General features: G+C 46.2%; 2 protein-coding genes across 2 annotated transcripts in view; both read left to right on the forward strand.

Moving 5' to 3' along the window:
- The window catches only part of stab1 (stabilin 1), a 92,223-nt gene that overhangs the window by 51,547 nt on the left and 28,924 nt on the right, over nucleotides 1–11,752 (forward strand). The window contains exons 51-57 of the mRNA XM_080461178.1: nucleotides 1,670–1,846; nucleotides 2,859–2,948; nucleotides 3,175–3,321; nucleotides 3,772–3,828; nucleotides 3,930–4,074; nucleotides 6,410–6,559; nucleotides 11,282–11,386. Of these exons, the coding sequence (XP_080317304.1) occupies nucleotides 1,670–1,846; nucleotides 2,859–2,948; nucleotides 3,175–3,321; nucleotides 3,772–3,828; nucleotides 3,930–4,074; nucleotides 6,410–6,559; nucleotides 11,282–11,386 (871 nt within the window). The remainder of the gene's footprint in view (nucleotides 1–1,669; nucleotides 1,847–2,858; nucleotides 2,949–3,174; nucleotides 3,322–3,771; nucleotides 3,829–3,929; nucleotides 4,075–6,409; nucleotides 6,560–11,281; nucleotides 11,387–11,752) is intronic.
- Nucleotides 976–1,554, forward strand: LOC308108960 (uncharacterized protein; the record flags this gene model as incomplete). The annotated part of the gene is given in 3 exon segments (XM_080462291.1): nucleotides 976–1,237; nucleotides 1,240–1,397; nucleotides 1,399–1,554. Coding segments are annotated over 3 exon segments (576 nt in total), but the record flags the coding sequence as incomplete, so codon positions are not given.

Here is an 11,752-nt window from a genome sequence, read left to right on the forward strand (position 1 = left end):
TCGTGCTTCCATAGCTACTGACAACCATGTTTACCTTTCAACCTGCTAGTTTTCCCCAGATACCAAGATCACTGATCCACAGGAGCTTTCATTCCCTCATTAGTTTATCTTCTTCTTATGACTTGTTGATGGTTGCATGTTTGAGAAACGTTCAGAAAAAGAGGAAATATTCTGAAAGAGCAGCTTTATTTTGATGTTTCTGTTTGATAAACTCCAGAAACAATCAGACGACAGCAGAGTTATAATTCAAACCTTCGAGTTACTGAGGCGCCACTCAGAACAGCTGATTTCTTATTACACTCACACACACTATATACACACTGTACACACTCTATATACACACTGTACACACTCTATATACACACTGTACACACTCTATATACACACTGTACACACACTATATACACACTGTACACACTCTATATACACACTGTACACACACTATATACACACTGTACACACTATATACACACTGTACACACTCTATATACACACTATACACACTCTATATACACACTGTACACACTCTATATACACACTGTACACACACTATATACACACTGTACACACTCTATATACACACTGTACACACTCTATATACACACTATACACACTCTATATACACACTGTACACACTCTATATACACACTGTACACACTATATACACACTGTACACACTCTATATACACACTGTACACACTCTATATACACACTATACACACTCTATATACACACTATACACACTCTATATACACACTGTACACACACACTGTACACACTCTATATACACACTCACACACTCTATATACACACTGTACACACACACTGTACACACTCTATATACACACTGTACACACTCTATATACACAGTATACACACTCTATATACACACTGTACACACTCTATATACACACTGTACACTATATACACACTCTATATACACACTGTACACACTATATACACACTGTACACACTCTATACACACACTGTACACACTCTATACACACACTGTACACACTCTATACACACACTGTACACACTCTATATACACACTATACACACTCTATATACACACTATACACACTCTATATACACACTGTACACACTCTATATACACACTATACACACTCTATATATACTCTATATACACACACTGTACACACTATATACACACTATACACACTCTATATACACACTATACACACTCTATATACACAATACACACACTATATATACACACTATACACACTCTATATACACACTATACACACACTATATACACACTATACACACTCTATATATACTCTATACACACTATACACACTCTATATACACACTATACACACACTATATACACACTATACACACTCTATATATACTCTATATACACTATTCACACTCTATACACACTATACACACTCTATATACACTCTATATATACTCTATACACACTGTACACACACTATACACACTATATACACACTATACACACACTATATGCACACTATACACACTCTATATATACTCTATACACACTCTATATACACACTATAAATAACTAAATACTTCCTGGGTTTATTTTCACCCTGAGAATACAAATGACTCTAATATGTGTGTTCAGTGTATTCAAACAGTTTGAAATGAGGGTCTCTGGTGCTGCTGTGTGCAGGAATCCGGGGTGGTGGTGCTGCTGGACATGACCCTCCACCAGCCCTACACCATCTTCTGGCCGACCAACCAGGCTCTGGACTCCATGCCGGCTGAGAGGTGGCGCTGGCTCACCAGCCCCGACAACCACCAGCAACTCGCCGCCACAGTGAAGGCTCACGTCGTACGCAACACCAAGGTAGAGGGACTCATTTCCTTCAAGACCTACGGGATCAGTCGTACTTCTCCTTTTACTATCAACTAGTTTTTATTTGTACTAAAATCCAAAGATCCAGTGAGTAGAAGATGTTTAAAAAGGCCCTCACATGGAGGAAGGATCTGTCTTTGTCTCCTGAGTCTGTGACTTTAAATATTCTTCTCCTGCTTCCTGTTCTGTCTTTACAATCACAAATTATTTCAACAAAGTCTATGTTGTTTTTTTTTCCTGTAAAGAGGAACCTTGTAATGTCCTGATGTAAAAACTTTATTGAGACGTTTCCAACAAATTCATTTGATCACGTCGCAATTAAACAAAGTTAGTGATATTTATCTTCTGTTGCTTTTAAGACAGAACTGTCCTGTAGACGGAATCTGTCTGGATTTATAAACTCTAAATGTTTCCCCAAAAAGAGTTTCTTACAACAAATCTGTACCTTCTGTCTGGAGGTTAGAGAACGTTCTAGAGCAGGGGTGTGGACCTGTGGGTCCAAACCAGGGGACCTTTGTAAAATCCTGCACGCTAATGCATAAAGACAGGAGAAGCTTGTTTTCAGTCAAATTGGCTCTGTCTTGAGATTGTAGTCCTTTATGGTAGAAATTTCTTGGTTTTGCACAAATATTGACTTTTCATCACGGATCCTGAACGACAACAAACAGAAGCTTTAAAAATGTAAAGGTGATCATGGCACTACTTTACCTGTCCGGCCCACCGGAGACGAACTCTGGGCTGTTTGTGACCCTGAAACTAAAACGTCTGTGTGTGTGTGTGTGTGTGTGTGTGTGTGTGTGTGTGTGTGTGTGTGTGTGTGCGTGTGCGTGTGCGTGTGCGTGTGCGTGCGCGTGCGCGTGCGTGTGCGTGTGCGTGTGCGTGTGCGTGTGCGTGTGCGTGTGCGTGTGCGGGTGTGTGTGCGTGTGCGTGTGCGTGTGCGTGTGCGTGTGTGTGTGTGTGTGTGTGCGTGTGCGTGTGCGTGTGCGTGTGTGTGTGTGTGTAGCTGCTGACCGTCGCCAGGCCGACGGAGATGTCGTTGTTCCGCACCATGCACGGATCCACCATCAAGTTCAGCTGTGACCCGAGTCTGGTGGTGAGTGGAAAGAGAAAACATCTGTAAACACCATGACGCCCGTTGCCATGGTAACTGCTTCTGTCACATGGCACAAACACTTTAAAGGTCAACATTATGGAGGTTTTTATGAGCAGAGAGGACGTCTCAGATGTCAGAAGCGTTGCTGCTGCTTGGTAACGGTGGCGGATCAGAAGTGGTGGTGTTGTTATGGAGGTATTGACAGGCTGTGTGTGTTTCTGCTCAGGGGAATGTTCTGATCAACGGGAACGCCGCCCGGCTGGTGCAGCGCCACATGAGCTTCCAGGTGGGTGTGGCCTACGGCATCGACCAGCTGCTGGAGCCGCCCGGCCTGGGAGCGCACTGCGACGACCTCCACAACAAGTCCACCACCGTGAGCACCTCTCCGTCCTTTAACTCCTTCTGACGGGATTCTGAGTGAAAACGGATCAGAACAGTGGAGCGTCTCCCCGGCAGTGGCCGACAGGCCCAAAAAGATGTGGTTTTCATTTCTGGCCACTAGCGGGCGCTGTGGGTTGTTTTTGAAACGAGCTGTGTGTTTGAAGACGGGTTCAGTCTGAGAAAACCTTCGTCTAACTTCATCCATAGATTCTTAAAGGGGGTTGGTATTTGCTGCTTTGATGTTTTGCTCTTTTATTTTGTCTCTATTTACTCTATCTGCCTTCTTCTCGTCGTTCATTTGTTGAAATGTTTGTTTCTTAACGTAAAGCTCCTGATATTTCCTCGTTACTAAAACGTGCTATTGAGTGTAATCCGACTCTTCCTGTCAAAGTAAAAGTAAAAGTGTCTCTCAGAGCTGAATTTGGCTGTTGAACTTCTTCAGGGTCGGTGTGGAAGGTGTTCATTTCCTCCATCCTGTTCCTTCAGGTACATCGACACGGTAAGATGGCCCCTCTGGAATAACAACCACGAAAACCCAACAACCTAATCTGTTTCTGAATCTCCTCCTTTTATAAAAATATGACGACCACATTCCTCCAGGGAGAAACGACGCAGTGTTTCCTGTCGGGGCGGAGGTTCAGTGTGTACTCCAGCCAGTTCAGCAGGATGGGCTGTAAAAGAATTTGTACCTATAAAACCTGGACACAGAAGTGCTGCAAAAACCACTACGGCCGAGACTGCCAAGGTGAGGGGGGTGAGGGGGGGGAGGGGGGGGGGGGGGGGGGGGGGCGTACAACTCCACATCACATTCAACAAACCTCCAGCTGCAGTTTGGCTTCACAACATGGGAACTCCCATCACCGCCGCCACTTCTTCTACATTAGCTGTGTAATATTCAGAAAACTGCACGGGGGGGGGGGGGGGGGGCGGAGGGATGGAGGGAGGGACGGAGGGGGGGAGGGAGGGACGGAGGGAGGGAGGGAGGGAGGGAGGTAGGGAGGGACAGAGGGGGGGACGGAGGGATGGAGGGAGGGACGGAGGGGGGGAGGGACGGAGGGAGGTAGGGAGAGAGGGACGGAGGGAGGGAGGGAGGGACCGAGGGAGGGACAGAGGGAGGGACGGAGGGATAGACATTCCACTGTCCCACAGCTCATCAAAAAACATAAGACCATCAGATTCACCACTATTGCGTCGACATGAATAACATAAGTTGAAAAAGTGCAAAGCAGTAAGTTAAAGTTAAATTCGATGTACTAAAGCTTGAGGTTAAGTTCAGGTGGAGCGAGACCCTGCAGTCTCAGCGTCTCAGCGTCTCAGCGTCTCAGGGTCTCAGGGTCTCAGGGTCTCAGCGTCTCAGCGTCTCAGCGTCTCAGCGTCTCAGGGTCTCAGCGTCTCAGCGTCTCAGCGTCTCAGGGTCTCAGCGTCTCAGGGTCTCAGCGTCTCAGCGTCTCAGCGTCTCAGCGTCTCAGCGTCTCAGGGTCTCAGGGTCTCAGGGTCTCAGCGTCTCAGCGTCTCAGCGTCTCAGCGTCTCAGCGTCTCAGCGTCTCAGGGTCTCAGGGTCTCAGCGTCTCAGCGTCTCAGGGTCTCAGGGTCTCAGCGTCTCAGCGTCTCAGCGTCTCAGCGTCTCAGGGTCTCAGGGTCTCAGGGTCTCAGCGTCTCAGGGTCTCAGCGTCTCAGCGTCTCAGCGTCTCAGCGTCTCAGCGTCTCAGGGTCTCAGGGTCTCAGGGTCTCAGCGTCTCAGCGTCTCAGCGTCTCAGCGTCTCAGGGTCTCAGGGTCTCAGGGTCTCAGCGTCTCAGCGTCTCAGCGTCTCAGGGTCTCAGCGTCTCAGCGTCTCAGCGTCTCAGCGTCTCAGGGTCTCAGCGTCTCAGCGTCTCAGCGTCTCAGCGTCTCAGCGTCTCAGCGTCTCAGCGTCTCAGCGTCTCAGCGTCTCAGGGTCTCAGGGTCTCAGGGTCTCAGGGTCTCAGCGTCTCAGGGTCTCAGCGTCTCAGCGTCTCAGGGTCTCAGCGTCTCAGCGTCTCAGGGTCTCAGCGTCTCAGCGTCTCAGCGTCTCAGGGTCTCAGCGTCTCAGCGTCTCAGCGTCTCAGGGTCTCAGCGTCTCAGCGTCTCAGCGTCTCAGCGTCTCAGTGTCTCAGTGTCTCAGGGTCTCAGTGTCTCTGGGTCTCAGTGTCTCTGGGTAAATCCTATCAGGTCGTCTGGAATGTGGCTGAAACACAACGTCTCCACTTCATTTCTATTGTTTGGGTTTTGACTGACTTACACTAGTTGTGGATTAGAATACGGTGATATTTGGACTATTATTTTCGTTCTACTGCAAAAGTTTTTTACATTTATTTATATTATATTATTGTATTTTTAGCAGAGCACACCGTGCCTCATGTTTCTACGTATGAGGCGTTCAGGTACAGTGAGGAAAATGAAACATCAGTGTCATTAACAGGGTCATTTAGAGTATAAGAACCAAGATAACCATTGATATTTATCTGTGTTTAATTACTTATCCTTTGAGTTTATTAACATTTCATTACAAAGAACAGAAACTCAAATGTCCAAACTGGTATCCTTATATAATTTCCGTTCTTTATTACTCTTCAAGCGACGTTCCACTAATCACTTTTCTTGTTTTTAAGCTTTTTACAGTTAATGCTAGTTATACTTTAGTTAATGAATTTGCCTTAACGTTTTATTGCACTTCATTCTAATTTTGCCTTCAAAAATCTGCACTTTTTTTTTCGATTTTGTTCATGGAAATCTGCACACTCTCATTTGAACCATTGTATTGGGTTAATTGTGTCAAATCAGTTTTCTATGTTTTGAATCTAATGGTTTGACGTGAAGGTCACACAGCTCGACCAGGTCACCTTGTAAAAGAGATCTTCTTCTCTGTGGGTTTTACTTTCCTGCTTAAATAAAGGTTGAATGATAAAAAGAGAGAGAATTGAAGCAGCTCCTACTGGGTGTTACTGCTGCTATGGGGGGTTTGTGGAGGACATTAGAACGTATTCTGACCCATCACATCACAAACATGCGTGGGATGATGCCAGTATTGTTTGATCCTCACGGCGTCTTCGTGGTGGTTCAGTGTGTCCAGGGGGTTTGGAGGCTCCTTGTGGAAACCAGGGCTCCTGTAGCGACGGCATCATGGGCCTCGGTAACTGCAGGTGCAACGACGGCTTCACGGGGACTTCCTGCGAGTTGTGTGAGAAGAACCGCTACGGGTCCAACTGTACAGGTAGGAGCCTGTCCTCCCAGAGACGAGACAGCAACACACCCTGGACTGTCCTCCCAGCAGCCACTTTATTTCAGCCTCATGCATATAAGAAAAACAAACAAACACATGAACCGTCTTGGAATGATGTGGATTATACACAACTAATGAAAGATTCATTGCTGATGGTGAGAAAAAGGCAGATTTAATAAGCGGTTCGACGCCCTTTGGCTGCAATAACGTCAGTGGAGCGTCTCTGGAAGCTGCAGGTCCGACCTGCACCACGTTCAGGGGAACTCTGGGTCTTTCCTCTGCTTCAGCTTCATTCTCATCATTGATCACAGCGAGTGCTTGAGGCCCGGGGCAGAACCAGATCACCAAGCTCCCCCTGCTGCCCCTCATCTCCGGGCCTGTGAGCTCATGTTCTCCTGTTACGCTGGTGAAACGCCCTGTTTCTTCCACTCTGAGGTTTTACAGCCACGCTGGTGATTTGTCCCTGGACTTTGTCCATCCTGTCTGTGAGTCCTGTTGTCAGTAACACACTAAACGCTTTGCAGTTCATACCCCTCAGCGTCCGTTCACCAGTATTTTATTCTGACATTATTCAATCAAGGGTACCAGGGTCTGTGCTGGCTTTACTCTAAAGACTTCGTACATCACAGGCCCCGTTTACACGTAAACAATAGTTTATGCGTTTTCACTTCAGGCCCCGCCCACACCAGCTAAAACCATCTTTTTTCTCCCCGGGGTTCTGAAAAACAATTCCATCCACAGGTCACTATGAACACGAGGCTTCAGAGCATGTAGTACATATGCCAGGCCTTTAGGGGCGCTGTGACTCACCAAACACCTTGTCTCAGAAGAAGACAAGGCGCACATAGAAATTTAGAAGTTGTCTCCTGCTCATAAACTTATAGAACTCTGAGTTACATAGATCTATGCTCCTAGAATCAGTAGCTTCTGCAGCGTCACCTGGAGCATGCAGTCCGCCATTGTTGGGGTAATTAGATGAAGGTGGTGGTGGTGGTGGTGGTGGTGACCACAGATCATCGTCTTTGCCGTCCGCACCTTTTCGAGCTCTTGAAGCTCCACCTCCGGTGGATGATCGGCCAAAGACGGTGCGTTTACATGAACACGGTGTTCTGCTGTGGGCGGACCTTAGAAACGTTTTGCGTTGGCATGGCAACGTTTTGAAAATGATGTCCGTTTACTCAGAAAGGGCAGAAACGCCAATAAAGGCGTAGTTTTCATGTAAGGCCACTAGTGGACGCTATAGGTTGTTTTTATAATGAATGAGAAAGAGTACGGTGACTGTCAAAATAAAACTAGCAAGTTGGATTGTTATTACAGTGACTGTCAAAATAAAAGTACCAAGTCCAGGAGACTATGTACTGGGAGTCATGACAACACGGAAGAAACTTTGTTCTGATTGGCTCTACTGAGCATGTGCAGTAGAACTAGGTACTACTGAGCATGTGCAGTAGAACTAGGTACTACGGCGCATGTGTTACTACAGCAGCATTTCAGAATTAAAATTCTCCATTGTGGGACAAAAAAAGGAATATCTAAGTTGTATTGTCCTCATTCACTCAGAGTATTTCCAAGGAGTACTATTTTTTTCCTTGAAGACATCTGGTCTTTACCAGCCTGCAGACTCTAACCTCTGGCCAGACGACAGGCAGTTTCACCAGTTCAACAAAACGTCTTGTTACTTTGACAGGAGCCGACGTCATTTTGACAAGACACATGTCCACAACCGTCTCTGTTATAATAGTAAAGTCTGGACGTTACCCAATGTACTGCTGGTAAAGGTTTAGGAATTTATCTGTGAAACTCTGAGTTGTTTGAGGCTTTAATTGCGCTTCCTGTGTCGCGTTGGCGGCTGAGATGCCAGACGAGATAATCGTCTTTTGAAGACTGTAGTTGAAAAGACGAGGATTTCTTTGAAACGGATTCAGGAACGTGAGACAAAACGGCTCGAACTCCTGAGAAAAGCTTCACGGCGCTAAAACCACAAAGCTCCTTCATGAGTCTTCATGAGTCTTCATGAGTCTTCATGAGTCTTCATGAGTCTTCATGAGTCCTCATGAGTCTTCATGAGTCCTCATGAGTCTTCATGAGTCTTCATGAGTCTTCATGAGTCTTCATGAGTCCTCATGAGTCCTCCTCTTCCACTCGGTGAGGACAAACTGTTGACATGAGGTCTTTTCTCAGCTTCTATAATATATAATATAATGAAGGTGAATCTGCTGTGATCAGAGTTTATAGATATTTCCTTATTGAGTCTTTTTCCATCATGTCTTCCAGTTCCTTTGTTGATCCTTTATTTATTTCTACTCTGTTCTGGTTGATATTTAAAGTCGCTCCACAGTTTTTCATCGTTCCAGGATTTACAAGCTGTTTTTTCAGAAAATAGTAAAATGTCACCGTCCTCTGTCCTCTGTCCTCCGTTCTCTGTCCTCCGTTCTCTGTCCTCCATCCTCTGTCCTCTGTTCTCTGTCCTCTGTCCTCCATCCTCTGTCCTCCGTCCTCCGTCCTCTGTACTCTGTTATCTGTCCTCTGTTATCTGTCCTCTGTTCCCTGTTCTCTGTCCTCCGTTATCTGTCTTCTGTCCTCTATCCTTTGTTCTCCGTCCTCCGTCCTCTGTTCTCTGTCCTCTGTCCTCCATCATCTGTCCTCCATCCTCCGTCCTCTGTCCTCCGTCCTCCGTCCTCTGTCCTCCACTGCCTCTTGTCCTTTCTGGATTCTCCAGGTTGACTCGTCCACCTGCGTCCCAGCCGCTCCACCTCCATGTCTTCCTTCACTCCACCCATTCCACACAGCGACACTCCCTCCATCAGAGCAGCTTTACTTCAGTTAATATCCAGCCTGCTGCTCCATCCATCACTCTGGATGATTCTCCTCCACCTTCACCCCCTCTACTCGCTGGACGCTCTGCTTCCTCCCTCTCCTTCACACTCTCACATAACATCTCAATACATCTAACGACAGGCAGTAATTTGGCTCATCAGGTTGACAAACTGTATTTCTGGAGTTCTGGAGAGTCTCTAGAGAAACCAGAACACGGAGAACGTCCAGCCTCCATCTTGGATTCGAACCGTCTTGCTGTGGGGCTGCTGCTGTGTCACTTCGCAGCCAGTGAGAGTAACACCGGTGTCCTGCTCGCCTCCGTCCTCCTCCAGGCTGGACGGAATGAGAATCTTTCTTTTGCCTGAAGAGAACCTCACTCTGTTTCCTGAAGACAGAAGAACAGGAATCTCAGCCTCGTGTGTTTGGAACGTCGATCTTTAGTGTTTGAGGAAAGATTCACTGATAAACTGGCAGTCAGTCCTAAACCAGAGCTGAAACTTCCTCTGTGGAGGGAAGAGCGACTCTGCATAGAAATGAGATGCTTCAACCCCCTGCTGGTCAGCGCCAGACTCCCTGGCATCACGTTCAGGGAGAACCCGGCTTCACAACCAGTCAGTGGGGCAAAGAAAAGGGATTCCAGGAAGTGAGAGAAAGTGGCTGCTGCTCTTCAAATCCACTGTGAATTACTCACATCGTTTCTGCGTCGTTACCCCATAACACCCCTCCAAAATAAAAAAACAATCTGGAGCTCATAGACAGTCTCACCCCCATCAGCAGTCTGTCGCCATGGCAACACTTCACACTCACCATCGCACAGCTGGGTGTGTGTTCAGCTCCGGACGAACCCGCCAGCTGTCTTCACTCAGCGCCGCCCGGCAGAGCAGCTTCACAAAACGCCAAACATCTGCTGAGGGCGTCGCTCCTTTAGAGGCTCTTCCTCTGTTCCTCCGCCGGCGGAAGCAGGACGAGCCAGGCGGGCTTGAAACTCCACGGCGGTGCAGGAACAGGAAACGAGGTTAACTCTAGTTACTAGAGTAACTTTGACTGGAGAAGAAACTCGGACCTGCTGCATCAAGACATTTGTTGTCAAACTAAAGGGGATGAAGCGACTCGCCGGAGAGACGAGGCGTTCCTATTGGTGGAGGTTCAGGATCACACCAGGAAGGACAAGTCACTCCGAACGGAGGCAAACAAGGAATAAAACACACGTCGCAATTAAACCTATACTCAGTAATCCAAGGTGACTAAAACACACAGAATATCTACAACCCCTCCGTTTGAAGTATATATGATGTAAATCTTGTGTACTTTTAATCTGTATCTTCTATTTAAAGCTGTTTCTTTTTTAGTTAAAATATTATCTGCAGAATATACATCTTTATAACGTCTGAACATTTAGAAATTAATTCTCTTAATGAAGTTTTCATTTTTCAAAATGCAGTATTTTCTGAGTACATCTGCCACCGCTTCATGTCACCTCTGAATACACATGATTACTGCGGAATCCAGCAGATATTATTCTACTTATTGGCTCTCTCAGATGCTTCTACTCCTCCACTAATGATCAATAAGAGCTTTAACTTTACTGATCTTTCACTGACGTTTTATCTCCACTACTTTCATTAAAACTCTGCAGTCCTGGTGAGTACATTAAAACTACAGTTTATTGAACAATTAAAACGACTATTTGTCTTATTTCCTGGCAGGGCTGGAGGACTGGCTGGCGGTCCGTGGGTCTGATGTGAACCTTTAGATTTCCTTCTTTACTTTTGGTGTCACTGCTGATTTGAAGCAGAAAGTTTCACGAGGCCTGAAGCGCAGCGTTCTGAAATAACCGTCCTCTCACACCTCCCAGAGATCAGGGAAGGTGTTGAGTCGTGTTTCTCTCTCTCTCAGCCTGCAGCTGTGAGAAGACGGGGAAGTGTGACGATGGCAGGGAAGGTTCTGGACTGTGTACCTGTACCTCGGGCTGGGAGGGCGAGCGCTGCCAGAGGGAACTGGGTAGGTTCTCCTCCTCAGGACTGCTTCTGTTTTATAGAGACGTTCACCAAGAACTCTGCTATATACTGTATGTATACTTTCTTTTAGGACTTTCAAATCCTCCCATTGTAATAACGGTGCGTGTTTATTGACGCCAAGACGTCCTCCACTGACCGGGCTTCATTATTCATCTTTATATTTTCTGATTCATTCATTTCAGGCTGGTGACAATATTCAGTGAAATCACATAAATAACCAATATAACACATTATTATATGTAAATATATCAGTGAGAATGTTATCTAATGTAGAAGACTTAGAAATACACACATACAATATACATACAATATACATATTTACCACATATATGAACACAGAATTTCCCGT

The sequence above is a fragment of the Lipophrys pholis genome (assembly GCF_963383615.2).
Source record: "Lipophrys pholis genome assembly, chromosome: 4".
Classification (NCBI taxonomy): domain Eukaryota; kingdom Metazoa; phylum Chordata; class Actinopteri; order Blenniiformes; family Blenniidae; genus Lipophrys; species Lipophrys pholis.